The sequence below is a fragment of the Buceros rhinoceros genome, unplaced genomic scaffold, assembly GCF_000710305.1.
Source record: "Buceros rhinoceros silvestris isolate BGI_N320 unplaced genomic scaffold, ASM71030v1 scaffold1823, whole genome shotgun sequence".
NCBI classification, from domain to species: Eukaryota; Metazoa; Chordata; class Aves; order Bucerotiformes; family Bucerotidae; genus Buceros; species Buceros rhinoceros.
This window is the reverse complement of record NW_010404041.1, coordinates 18,801-33,067: the sequence shown is the minus strand read 5'-3', so window position 1 is coordinate 33,067 and position 14,267 is coordinate 18,801. Positions and strand designations below refer to the sequence as shown.

At 38.7% G+C, this 14,267-nt stretch overlaps 1 protein-coding gene across 1 annotated transcript in view; it reads right to left on the bottom strand.

Moving 5' to 3' along the window:
• MTA3 (metastasis associated 1 family, member 3) overlaps positions 1-14,267 on the bottom strand; it is a gene marked incomplete at its 3' end in the record, with an annotated part of 103,606 nt that overhangs the window by 70,876 nt on the left and 18,463 nt on the right. Inside the window, exons 4-6 of the mRNA XM_010133212.1 lie at positions 11,761-11,887; positions 2,974-3,037; positions 1,713-1,830 (exon numbers count right to left, since the gene is read on the bottom strand). Of these exons, the coding sequence (XP_010131514.1) occupies positions 1,713-1,830; positions 2,974-3,037; positions 11,761-11,887 (309 nt within the window). The remainder of the gene's footprint in view (positions 1-1,712; positions 1,831-2,973; positions 3,038-11,760; positions 11,888-14,267) is intronic.

Sequence of the window (14,267 nt, the reverse complement as noted above, 5' to 3'; positions counted from 1 at the left end):
GGTTTTTCCTCCCAGCCACTGGAAGTGCAGATTCATCCAACTAACCAGCCAAAGAAGTTCTCTCTGTATCACCAGATCTTTGCTTTGTGGGTGACCTGGTGCTTCCAAACCTTCATTAACTGCTGGACTGTTACTGCCTGCTGGAGGCAGCAAGAAGACTGCATTCCTTACTGCCCCGTGGGGATTAACGGGGAGTGAGAAAAACAGGACAGTAACACACAGCGAAATCCTGACTTCATGACCTAACAGAAGGATCACCTACTCATTTAACTGAATCAAGGATTTAACTCAAAGTTAAGCTCCAGAAGAACTTGTAACTTAACTCTTAATAAATACACAATTCATTTTAGAAAAAATTAAATAATATTAATTAGATTTAATTTTAGAAAAAAAGTAAAATTTCCATGGGAAATGTATTCCCTATGTATTCCCTATTCCATAATTAGGCTCTGTAGTGATTAAGCAGCAGAATTCGGTAGGAAAAGACTTCCTGTCTGGCAGAGCCCCCAGCTCACCCTGAAAACCCAACAATTCAACCAGCTACTTCGGAAGCACTTCAACACTTTCTGGCTACTCCATACACGCATTGAGGCAGCCATTTGCTCTGTCCCCTGGGAAGTCTTCCTCTTGAGCGTACAAATGTTTACGTCATCACTTGTTTCCCCGCGACAGGCATATTTTACAGCAACAGCAGTGTGCCATATTTTAGCCATAAACTTGTTCTGAAACAAGTCTGAACGCCTTACAAACAAATCTGAAAAAGACTACCTATACTTTATTTCTGGTTATTAAAGTCAGAATAACAATGCAGGTGAGCTACTAACGCCATCCTCGGTAAAATAATCTGCCACTTGCCAGAAATCAAATCATTCTCATTTCATACTGTCTACTAATAAGCTTCACAATAATAATATTCTTTTGTATGAAAGAAAAAATTGAGCAAAAAAACCCAGCCCATGACAAATGGAAAACACACCATTTGAGGTTATAAATAATCATGTTTGGGGCATTCAGAACTCCTTGGACTTACTGGACGTGATACTCCTGTCACATCATCATTTCTTATTAAGGAATAAATCCCCAAATTCCTGAAAACAGTATCTACATCTAGATACTTCTCAGGAAACCTTTTCTTTCATTAGCATTCAATGTTGGGTGCACATTTCACTGACAAAACCAGCTCAATTTATAATTAAGGCAACATCACTGCAAACATAACACCACACAGCTGCTCAGTCCTTCTTAAATAACACCCAGACACCAAATAAATATTGTACTTGAAATTGTGTTTAAAAGAATACAGTTCCTATCTACCAAAAGACTAAGGCACAGGTAGTTGAGGTAGTCTATAAATAAAAAAAATTTAATCATACCAGTAATTTTAAAGATACACCAAGTATATATTTCAGTCCTGCCACAACACAGACAAGAGGCTTTGATGGTAGCCAGTATTTTACAGTAAGATATGCAATTAGATAAACAATTGTGCCTAAACAGTGTTATGCACAAACTGGAAACGGACAGTGTCTTTTCTACTGCTGTTCAAGGACCCTTCCTTCCTTTCTTCAAAATATCTACTGGCATATGACAGTTTTCTAAGACCCACTATTTTACTTTCTCTCCCTCTATGCTGATTAGTTTAGGTCAGAAAGTCAGCCTGAGCGATAACGCGAGATGAGGATTTTTCGACTAATCCAAGATCATACATTTACCTTCTGCAAGCATGTCTGGCACATCTGCTTGATATCTAGGCCCCACTCTGATCTCTCCCTTGTCTGCCAAAAGTGTTTTCAGTGATGGATCATACACCAACGAATAAAAAAAAGTATCCTAAAAAAGAAGACATTTGCAACAGCATAATAATTTTTAAAATTGCATTTGTAAACCTGTATCACCTTCCATTTGGAAATTATTAAAGCAACCCCCCCTTGCACAGATTTGGTCCGTTAATCCTTATTTTAAAGGATGCAGATGCTTCATGAGTACTTTTCAATGGCTAATTGAAACTTCTCTCACTGTTACGAGTCACTTCATAACTGAGCAATAATGAAAAGCTTCACACACAAAAACATACCAATGGATTTGAAAAGAATTAATGTTTAACATGTTCCCTCTCATAAATACCTGTATCACTCTGACTTTGCTTTATAAATTAGTCTCACAAAAGCATAAAACACTGGCAGTGTGTGGAAAGGGCTTACAGAAAAACGGTATTGGCAGATCTGGTGGCATCACCTGAAGCACGGGGCGAGTCCTGTTTCCAAAAACATTTCTACTGATTATCAGTGGCTTTGGTGTAGCTTTTAAAACTAAATACATGCTACTTTCAGCTAAAACCCACTGTCTGCCTGATGTTATATTAAGGTAATCCAAAGAAAACCATTTATTTGGAATTTTGCAATACAGCTATCTTTCCGATTCTTAGGGAATTTTCTTCCCCTCTGTTAAAGCCAAGCAGCCAAAGTCCCTTCCACAGGAAATGAAAGGTGAGGAGATATGGTCCACACAGTAATTCAGAGCCTTTAAGATTAAACTCCTATGCTAAGTTGCCCTCTACAGGAGCCTCTTTTCTTCTCTGTCAATGACTAAAGATTCTTCTTTCTAGAACACTTCCAGGGGTTAAAGAAAAAAAAAAAGAAAGAAAAGACAAGGGAAAACAAAAGAGCCATGAATTCCTCTTTAAGTATCTGCTACAGGAAAAAGTCTGTATATTTTTCTTTTGTACGATAACATACAAGTTACTTTGAATTAATTTTATAAATACAACCATATCCATAACAAACCCATCATTTTAGAGCATCAATTAAGTTTTTATCCAATAACACTTTCAAAATCAGTGTTTTCAACAACACAATTTTTCTTACTTACTCATGAAAAGATTCTCAAAGTATTGTTTGCCCATTTATTAAAAATACAGCCAGAGAAAACCATAAACCCATCCCAGTATTCACCCAAACAGAAGTCACAAATTACCTCTTTCTCCAGGTATGACAGCACAGATTCTGTCTCATTCAGAAGCGCAACACTGCATTTTCCCCTACACAAACATAAAGAACTGTTAACTTTGTAGAAAAGTTCAAATTTTTATTAAGTCAAGTTATCTGCAAGAAAACGATCTAGACGTACTTCGAACTTTCACATTAGAAGTATAGTAAAATGCACATTGCTGTACTTTTAAGGTACCAAAATTAACATCAAAGCAATAAAATGAAGGGCTGTTCTGGCCCAAGCAATGGAATTATTTCTAATAATTAATCCATGGCCACGCTAACATGCCAACCACCACACTTTTGCGCAGGCTGCTGGTAGAAAGCTTCCCGTGACTGCCCATTCATAACCCACGTAGACAACGCAATGGGATGCTGACCTCGCTGCTCCCACCTTTTCCTCAACCCCTTCTCCCCCAGCATTCCTTGTGTCTCAAATTCCTCTGCCTTCTCTGCAAATAATCTGCAAAATTATTTTTAACAAATGGTATTTTAAAGAAACACACAGAGACGTGGATGAAAAATGTGAAGTGTGCTGAATCATCTTGCTAGTGACCGGCATTTTTATGCTATCGTTTTCAACTGAACTACCATTTTAGAATAATAAATACATATTCATTATCCATTACACACACCACCTTGTACTTCACACAGCTAGGTTTTACTCAGCTGCGATCAGTTTAGTAAGTATTCACCAGGAGGCTCCAGTAGCCTTACACGTGTGATGACCTCTGCCCAGAACATCCTTCTCCCACGGAAGAGACCACCACAGAAAACCTAGAAAAGGTAACTGTTTGCAGAGACCTGTTTAATTTTAAGGTAACACCAAAGAAGTGGCTGCAAAAAGCCTCCTTCAGTTCAATGTCTGTTGATTGTTAAGCTCACCATTAAGCATGGGATGGTGATTGTTAAAGGCTGATCATTAAGCCAACACAGGCAGCTCGTCTCTTCCTCACCACTGCCCATCACAGGAAATGGGGAGTTAAACCACCCATCAAGCCTGCAGTAGATAACCTCCTGAACTTCTCCTCACCCCTCTCTCAGAACCACACCAGTGAAGAGAAACGGTGGGAAGATGAGGGAGAAAAATCTGAGCACAACAGCAGAGGAAACGACTCCTGCAGTAGACAAGCAGAAAACCTTGTCTGTACCTCACCATATCTTTGACTGGTTTTGAAGCTTTTGGCCTTGATAATTCCAAAACATTCACTTCTAAAAATTGATGTCGTACCATGAAGTCAATTTGTCAACTTTAATGGATTTTTTTAAAGACTAAACAGGAGTTCACCTTTCCAGTTTTCTTCCATGCCATATACCTCTACTGTGCTCTCTCTCTCCACTACAGCCTACCCTTACTTACCTCCAATTATTGCAGAGACATTTTATTATATACATAAAATGTATTATTTTTATTGCACTGTCATTGCAACTATAAGAGTATTTTATTGACTGACCTTATAGCTTATTGCTGATAATTAAGAACATTTCATTTTATTTCCCCAAGAGACAAGATTACTCCCCCCGTCATGTCTTCTAAGGGAGTGAATTTCAATTTGATCTTACATTTCTTCATACAGAATTTTAACCACCTAGTGGCTGGAGTCACACAGAGGTAACATTACATATGATATCTCACATCCTTGGACTAGAGTCCTAAAAAAGACAATACTAGACATACACTAATAGATATCACACTAAAATGAAAAAAGCCTCATATAAAACCAGAGAAATTAGAGTAAAAATTACCAAAAAATTACCTGCACTACAGTTACCAGTTCCTATAATCTTTCAAACTGTTAAAGTCCTTGCTTGTTTTGGCACAGCCCCTACTTTTCAACCATGGGGAAGCTCTACAGTTCCTGTCCTGCTATTCTTGCAGGCTACTGCTTCATGGTTTCACCAGGTCAGTAAGACAGCCCATGAGACAAATCTTATTTTAGCTTGGTTTTCTTGGGACAGGAGATGTGCAAACAAAAATTACAGAAAGAATTACCTAAGAAACAAAACGCTTAGTACCTGCTAACCCAGACAAACCATAGCAGTGGAAAAGGCAACCTCATGGGTACGTTATCATGCCTGGAAATTTCCTATTGGAATGGAGATAGAGTTTGGGGGAGACTGATGAAGAGCAATAACTCTCAGAACTCATTGCTCTGGGTTCCCACCTAGTCAATAAAACTTGGTATGCAATGGTCATTCAGATCAAGTTGAAGAAAGAAAACAATAGATGCAGGCATGACCCCACAGACTTTGGAATTCTACCATTAACATATAGAAATTGTCCTCTTCAGTACGACAGAACTATGTTGAGTAGTTCTGTACAGATCTGCCAATTGCCTTTTGCTGATCTTCATCAAGAAAGGCTGGTCTCCTGGCAGAGATTTGGAACACAGAAGTGTGAGTCACTAGCTAGGCAGTCTGAGAAGAGAATAACAGAGGAGAGCATTAGGGAATATCATGCTTGTGAGGAAAATCCAATTTGATTTTAACATATGCGGTTACTTCAATGACAACTAGAGATTAAACTGAGAAGAAGATGCATAATGAAGAGGGTTAGAAAGGTTCTGTGCAGGAGTGGAATTCAGGAGTAACCTTTCCCATATTCAGCATAAAGGGAAAGAAGGGGAAAAAAAGGTACAAATATTGAGTGGAGGAGGAGAAAGCTACCTTAAATCAAAAAGATGTTTCCTGAACTATCTTAAATGGGAAAGTGTTTTGACGATTTCCAATCAAACCACTTTGAGCCAAGTCTTGATCCCTTACAAGCAGTCTAAATTGCAATGATCATCACCAAACCACAGAGTAGGAACTGTGAAGTCCGAAGAGCTTCTGCTAATTACATAAAATTGATTTGTCAGTAACGGGAAGCCAATAGTAAGAGAACTTCTGTATTTTAAGCGCAGTTTAAGAGGCTCAGAGTGATGCTGACAGGCACGTACCTAAGCCTTCCTAGCAAACTTCAAGTTCTCCAGATTGCAAAGACATTTACAAGCAGAGAGCAAGCTATGGCACAACACTAAAACCAAGGAAATAAAAGTATCGTCATAGCAATTTAAATGTGCAACAGATCCCTAACTAGAGTTTGACTTTTAAATTATTCAATCAATATGTAGAAAGATCTGAATTGTATTGATTTGTACTTAATTGGTTTGAGTTTGGCTCTGCTCATTTACAGAGCCATCTCAAACACAAGGGAGAAAACAACAAAAAACACTTGCTAGTTGGATACTACTGGGAGTCATGTCTCCAACAAAATGATCCCAAACAGTACAAGGCTCTGTATCTGTGGCCAAAAGATAATCGGGTAATACCAAGTTTCTTGGTCTAACACACTCTTGATTAAATAAAATTAAAAACAGAATGCACAGCAAATTGATTTATGCACATCTAAATGAACCAGTAAATGCCTGGCATCTAAACATCTGAACTGGGCATATGAGATGGCCCAGGTTTTTTATGCTGTATGCGGCTTTTAATCAAAAAATTCTGAGTTCTAATCTTCATTAGAGCTGGAGTGCTGATTTTGAGTGCGCCAAACTGGTAAGATTTTTTTTTTTAAAGACAGCCTCGTGGAGCAATCACACACAACTGACATGGATTGTAGATCATGTAGTTATTTGTAGATCATGTTCCAATTTTTTAACATGTTCTCAAGGTTTCAACTTACATAGCTCTCACCACTGCTGTTCACTCTCAATCTAAACAGACCAAAGCATTCCCAAAGCCAAACAGATTTACAAGACAAAACGAAGAGACTTTGCATGGTAACAATTTACACAGTTTGTACATTTAAACAACTGTGTTGTCAGCTGAGGAGCCAAAGCACTCGGCACCTCCACCAGACGATGTTAGCTTAATAGTTGAAAAAATACACGTTTTTGCAGTAAAACTACATGTTTTGGTATTTCAAAATAAGCGTAACTGTTTATATACTTTCTGTAAACTACTGCAGGAAACTTAAGTCATTGGTATTTTTCCTCTAGGGCTTAATTCATGCTAAGAAGTTAAAAATCTGTTACCTTTTAGCACAACACCACAGGAAGCCGGTTAGGAATGAGTTTTTATAGACCCATTTGGGTTGGAAAAGACCTTTTAAGATCACTGAGTCCATTTCGAGGTCACCCAGCTCAGAAGCAATGCACGTCACTCCATGCAACTGAACTTAAAGTTCTGCTCCTGAAGAAAGACTCCTGCTTCGTAATTATGTCAGTGTTATGCAAAACTATGTTCTGATTTTCAGGTATTTCAGTGACAACTGTTCACTGATAGATACATCTTTTCTGATACTCTTACTAGTACTGGCTATTGACCACATCTGAAAAGAGGATTCTGGCTTAGCTTGAATTTTCATCTTAATTCATGTAAGAATTTTCTGAATTCCATTGGAAAACAAACAGAATTAAAAAAAACACCAGACATGCATCTGAAGTCCCTTTGCTCTAAATAGTCGCAATCCAGAGGGGAAGAATTCCTTCCTTAACCATCCAAATCATCAGGTAAGCACATGCCTATGCAAAGCAGATTCACTCCTCATCCAGTTTGAATCATTCAAGAAAATAAAGTCAGGATTCTAAGACTCAAAGTAGGCTTTTACAAAGTAGCTAGAATTTGTATCACACACACACGTGAGGTATATGAATGCAAACCAAAACAAGACACTGGTTCTAGTCTGCATAATGATCAGAATGATGTCACAAGATACGGGAGGGAAAGAAAAGAGAGAAAAAACATATTAAAGTAATAGAGGGAACAAATGAGAACAGAGAGAAACCAAGATTCTTACAGCTTGATACTTTCAAAGTCGAAGGACACTTTTTTGTATGCTTACATGTAAAAATATGAAGAGGCTTTAAATTTCTTGATATAAATTAAAGACCTCGTCTCATGATCAGAGCATTTAGAAGCCCTTTAATGTCATGCAAGCATTCTGCAAAAATATTCACCAGTCCTATTAATCCGCTTTTAATAACATTAACTTATGCAATCACAATCCTTTAAAGGGTCATGAAGCCCGTTCTGCGTGGGAAAGGAAGCAATAAACCAAGCCAAGAGCATCTTAAAACAGTCTGGGCTTGGTTTTGTGGGTTTGTTTTGTTTTGGGGTTTTGTTTTACATAAAGGGTATGTATGAGAAAAATTTCTAGGTTAAAAAGAACTGAAGTTTTCAGAATCAGAGTTCAGAAAGTTTTTCTGAATTAAGACCATAGGTCTGCTTACACCGAGCAACATATAATCCTCCAAAAATATAAGAAACGCTTAGTTCTCCAATAACAGATTAAAGATTAGGGTGTAGATTTACTGCAGTTATTTGAATCATCTCCACGATGACTAACATGCGCATAATGCACAGGTTTCCTACACAGCCATGGTGAGGCCAGAAATCAAGCTCAGCAAGAATTTCAGCATCTTGCAACTGTGTCCAAGCACTCGGTGAAAACACAGTCTCCAGGAGGAAAAAATAAAACAAATTAAAAAATACTGTGTGACTAGAATCCCTGTGTTTATAGAAGTAGAGTACGATAAACACACCTAATTAGTAGATGATAAATCCATAAAGAATATGGTAAATTATCCATCACTTTTAAAGGGGGGGTTATTGCAGAGCAGACCAAAATATTTGCACCTAATTATTACGACATCTGAGAATGCTTGTCTTACGTATGCTTTCCAAATGCTTAAAATAATACTAATAAACAAACACAAAAAACCACAAGCCCAAGAGCGAGACACAGTTATTAGCAAATAAGAATTGTGCAAAAATAATGAAGTGGCAAGATGAATCCTGATGGGTAAATCGATTCTTCTGCACAACTCAAATGAAATAATAAATTTAAAAGCAATTACAAGTTATCTCAGAAGCTAAATCAGAAGCTATTTCGCAGAATTTTATAAGGCACCCGTTTCACCACGTGCTAAGTTTTACGACACATTTTACAAGACTGACAATTTCACCTGTTTTACAACTTCTAACATTTTTTCGCCTGTGCCTTCTCATTACCACATTTGGTAATGCTGAAATATCTGACAACCCAAGCTAAAGCACAAAGGACTTGGGCTCAGCTCAGCCCCTCACTGGGAGAGGCACCTGCGTGAATCCTGGGTGCAGTCACTGCGTGACGTTAATGATCAAGAGCATTCAGCGAGGCTGGCTGCCAAGATAACTCTGTTACAAGGACGTCTGGGGATTACAGCGCCTGGCAAACTGCACCTGTAACACGCAGGGATTAGGAAGGCAGACGGTGATTCTCTGGCGGGGTGCTGCTAACCTTACACAACTGAGCAGACGGGAAGGGAGAAGTTTCACTTGTAACGTGACAAGTAGGCACTACGGTAAAGTAAGTAAAAACATACGACACCAGGTAAAATTATTTTACTCCCTTAAATTACAAGCAGAAAGGTAGCCAAACTCAGGTTTCTTTTTCTTGGCTGAATATGTCAGTAAAAGTTCAAGATCTGCAGGTGCCAAAAGCAGCTATAGATGGTTCAGCCTCCTCCATTCTCTTCCTTCCAAGGGACTGAGCTTTTGCATTCTTACTCTTGAGAGAACCGGCCTCCATTCTCTCCTCTGTTCAACTGTACCGTTTATGTCCTCCTGTAAATCCAACTGTTTGGGGCTGAAACTGCAAATGGTCAGAACAAAGACCCACAGAATGAGTATCTGTGAGCCTTCTATATGGAGACGACTAGCTTGATAGACCAGTGACAGCACTGACTGTCATCTACCCTGGCTTTAGCAAGGTCTGCCTCCACAGTGTCCTTTCACCAGATTTGTAACATATGGACCAGGTAAACAGACAATAAGGTTAGGAAAAACTAGCTGGATCACTGGCTTGAAAATGTTGTAGTGAACGGTACAAAGTCCAGCTGGCAGCTGGTTACTTGGGACATCTCTCAAGAGCTGATACTGGGGCCAGCAGTTTAACATCTTTAGTAACAGTCTGAACAAGTTAACTGCATACACCTTCAGCAGGTCTGCAGGTGATACTAAACTGGATTTGTTCACTCTTACAGTATGACAACTACAAGGAGGAATCCTGTGGATGCCTTCAGTTACATAAGGAAAAGATAGAGAAAGGAAACAGAGCCAGGCTCCTTTCAGAGAAGCACAGTAGAAGCACAAGAGACAGTGGACAGGAAGCTTCAACATGGGAAATCCCACTTAGAGCATGGGGAAACTAATTTTCACCACAATGGTGGTCAACCACTGACACCCAGAGAGGCTCTGGAATCTCCATCCTTGGATATTCTGGAGTAGTGACAGGACAAAGTTGGAGGAATACCACCTTCACAACATTTCTATCCTCTTTTACAGGACAAGTTAATTAAAAGTTAGGAAAACTACTGAGAATCACAGAATCTGAACATTAAGTGAAAAAGCTAAATGAGGAATATTTTGCATATATTTTCCTTCTTGTTTCTTTTTAAACTAGAATTAAAATTGTTAAAATGTCATTATACCATGTTCCAGAATTTGTCTGATGAAGTAACACATGACAGCAGAGCTCTACAGCATTCTTCTGTTCTGAAAAGTAGATGCAAGTCATCACTCCCCATTTGTCTGCTGTGCAGTGCTGCATATATGTGTTTTTCTGGCCTCTGTAAAATACGTACTGGAGATCCTCTATTGTATTTGCTCCCTGAGTTGTGAGGTGAGAAGGCATTTACAATACTACTTCTATGTAATCTCTCTGCGAGGAGAACACCTTATTTCGATATCGAAATGTCAGAGTAAAAGAAACCACGCAGGATTATTATCTCTATACTATAGCTAGAGAAGCAGAGATCTGACAGTTAAATTACTTTCTCAAAGTCAGGGAACAAGTAGCTGAATCACACACAGAAAATTAATACAAAAATTTCCAACTTCCAGTTTCTGTGTTAGCAGTGAGACAGATAAGCCACCCATCTGCCAATGAGACAGAAGATACATATGCACATATGAAGCATTTCTCCTATGGGAGAAACCTTCTAGTTACCTTCTAGTAATTTATGGTTTGAAATGGCTGAGGGGAGCAGGATGTAACAAGAAAACTAAAATTCCTACAGAATGCAATATAAGAGGCCCTTGTTTTACACTTACTACACTTCCCCCGTCACCGTGCTCTTTCTTTTCCATTTCTAGGCGCATCATCATCATCTTCCCCCCTCCTCCCCACACAAAAAGAACTTGACTGCTGAACAGGAGAGGACATGAGCGCTTACATCATTTACAGAAAGAAATCAACAACCCCTTTTGAGCTTTAGCCAGCCTCTTCCTACATTAGGGCAATTTAAAACAATACTTGAAATGCTTTTACAACATTTAGCCAAACCCCATCAGGACTTCTTCACATTTACCGAAGTAAGTTGGGGTAACTTTATTTTTAAAAGCGTGGAGCCCTGAACTGCAGATCTGACCACTGAGTCACTGTCTCCTTTTCAAACCCATCTGTGGTTTCCCTGGGCAGACAAATTGGTCAAAGTTCCTCTGGCCAACAGAATAATAATCAAAAAAACCCCAACTCCTCCAAAGCAAGAACTTTATACCACATTACCAACTGATGCTCTAGCTGGCAAGTCAGAGCTCTGAGACTCTTGTCCCTTCCAAGGCTCAACGTGAAGTAACAGAAAAAAACAAGGTGGTTCCGAAGCAGTTCCTGGGACAAGCTGGCACTATGCTACTATCAATAACATCTTTTTGCAAGATAAAGGCTGAAGTGCTCAAGCAGGTGGGCTACTGGCAGCCAATCCACCTCCACAGAGTGCACAGATAAATGACATTTAATTCTTCTTACCTGATATGCGTTGCCGGCAGGGACTCATACTGGCGAGAAAGGAAGAGCTCTCTGTGCTTCAACTGGTGTTTCTGTTTATCAGTCAAATCAACCTCAACCGTAGTTTCAGACTCTTCTTCAACTTCTTCTGCAGAGAAGAGCAGCGTAGGTCGAAATTAACTCTGTTGCGTAACACCACTGCAGCCACTTCACTTGACATCCCCCCCCACCTCTTAGCAACCTCTCTTAACATTTCAAAGAAAAGAAGAGTTCAACAAGACTACGGTTTATGTAACTTGACAGAATATTAAGTATTTTGAATTCTATACCTTCTACTCTTTAAAAAATTATGCTCCTCTCCTACTGTACTATGCATTGACGTCTTTCACACAGCTGTAAGAACAATCCTGACAGCACTACTCATTTTCTCATCTTCTTTCATCTGTTTTTTCTCTGGGGGTGCCTCTTGCTCGCTGACCACTTCTGGTTTAGATTTTCTGTTGCTGGCATCGGTAATACTACAAGTTTTACAGAAGTCCTGGGGAATAGCACACTTTTCTATGAACAGAAGTTTACTAAACACAATTGCAGTCTAGGACTGCTAAACCTCAGTCTATAAAAATTTAAATAGTCTTTCCATTACATTAATCTTGTGAGATACTGATAACAAATAGAGTTTATTTTCATATTTAAGATTGAAAATTATTTCTCTTTTGAGCAAGAGACCCCTATTTAATCTAGAAGACAGCACCTAGAACAGCAAATTGTGAATTATATAGTTCTCTTTGAAGGGTATTTTCAGTTGAAAACAATCTTTTATAGTCAGTCTAATCTGAAATTCTCTAGCATGACCTTGTATGTGATCAACTCAAGGAAATCATTCCCTTCTAAAGATTTAAACAAACTGGAAACTGGGATCATAAATGAAGAAACAAAAGCAAATACTTTACTAGTATCTTTACAGAGATAAAGAGCACTGTTAACAGTGGTTGCTAACACATCATACAATGACAGGCTCTGCAGAACCCTGGGATCTCCATGGCTGAAATGTGACTTCCAAGTGGCTGCTTGGGACATGCAGAACTTGAGTCTATGCTTGCTCTAGCTTCCCAGAAAGGACAAAAAGTCTCTGTTGATACTGTATGCAAAAATACGTTTGTTTTAATAAGACTAAAAAGACACTCTAAAGATAGGGCAATTTTCTACCTGCTAATGATCCGCCTATTGCAAAACCAAGCATACTTTATAAAATGTCTCAGAAATTAAGCATTGAAACCTCAGCATTAGGTAGTACTTCACGTAACTACCTACAACAGAATCCCCACACCTGCTCGTTCAACAATAACCTTTTTCACAACCAACCTACAGACACTGTCTCAACAGAAGCCTGCCTGCATCCTCATGGCAACCACAGTTCTCACCAAATGCCACGCTTGATTTTTTTTTTTTTAATTATGCCTGCATGTAGCTCATTCCACTTCTAACAGTTCTTTCCACAAAAAACATAGAATATTTCCTCCACTTCAAGTCTATCTTGCTGTAGACCCCCGGCCCCAGTCCCCTTCCTTGTTTTGGCATGTTTTGTGAGGAGACAGAGTAAGAAAAACAAAAATGAAAACGAGACTCCCCCCAGTCTCACCTGACAGCCCACATCCTCACCTGACACACATACAGGGTCAAATCAGACCACAAATCAGTTCAGAATTATTCTGGCATCTATAATACTAACAATAAATAAAGCTTAAAAAAAAATCTGTGCACAGGTAAAGCATTTTTTAATAAAGTAATTAAATTAAAAAATAGCAATTCATGTTAATTGCTTGAAACATAAACCTTTTAATAGCTACAACTGTTTATTGCAGTAAATGACCATTAAAAATTATAATTTGCATTTCAAACTTCAAGTGTTAACATTTCTTCTTAAAATACCAAGGCATGCCACTGGTTGTTTTATTGGTTTTGGCGAGTTTTTAAATAAATGTACTGCTTGTAGAATCCTACAGGTACAAAGTTCTTAGTTGGATATTTATTTCTTCTTTCCTTCTTGAAAAGTATCAAAGCCAGGTCATCTCATGTTAACCACCATCTGAGAAGAGATGACCACAAGCAGTCCATCAGAGAGCAATTTCAGCATCCAACCACCGCTGTAGATTGACATACCCAAATCATCCGACTGCAAATACGGCACAAAACACTGGAGACTATATACCATTTTGAAGTGGCTTTAGGAAGCCAGAGGTGTTATTCCAGTGAGTTTGAAACGGCTTTAGACACCTACGCTCAAGTATGCTAATAGCTCCCTCAGAGAAAGAATTTAAATTAAAAAATAATTTTTAAACCCAAAAAACTTATCGTACTAATCTTACATAAGCCAAGTGTGTATTGATCCAAGAGCCTGAAGCTCAAATGTCTCTTACACGCATCTCTAAAAACACTCCAAACCTAAACATGAAATATAACCTTTTGTGTTGCATTTTTTAGAAATAAAACTTGCACATTTTACTCAGGATGGTCTGACAGGTTCAGCA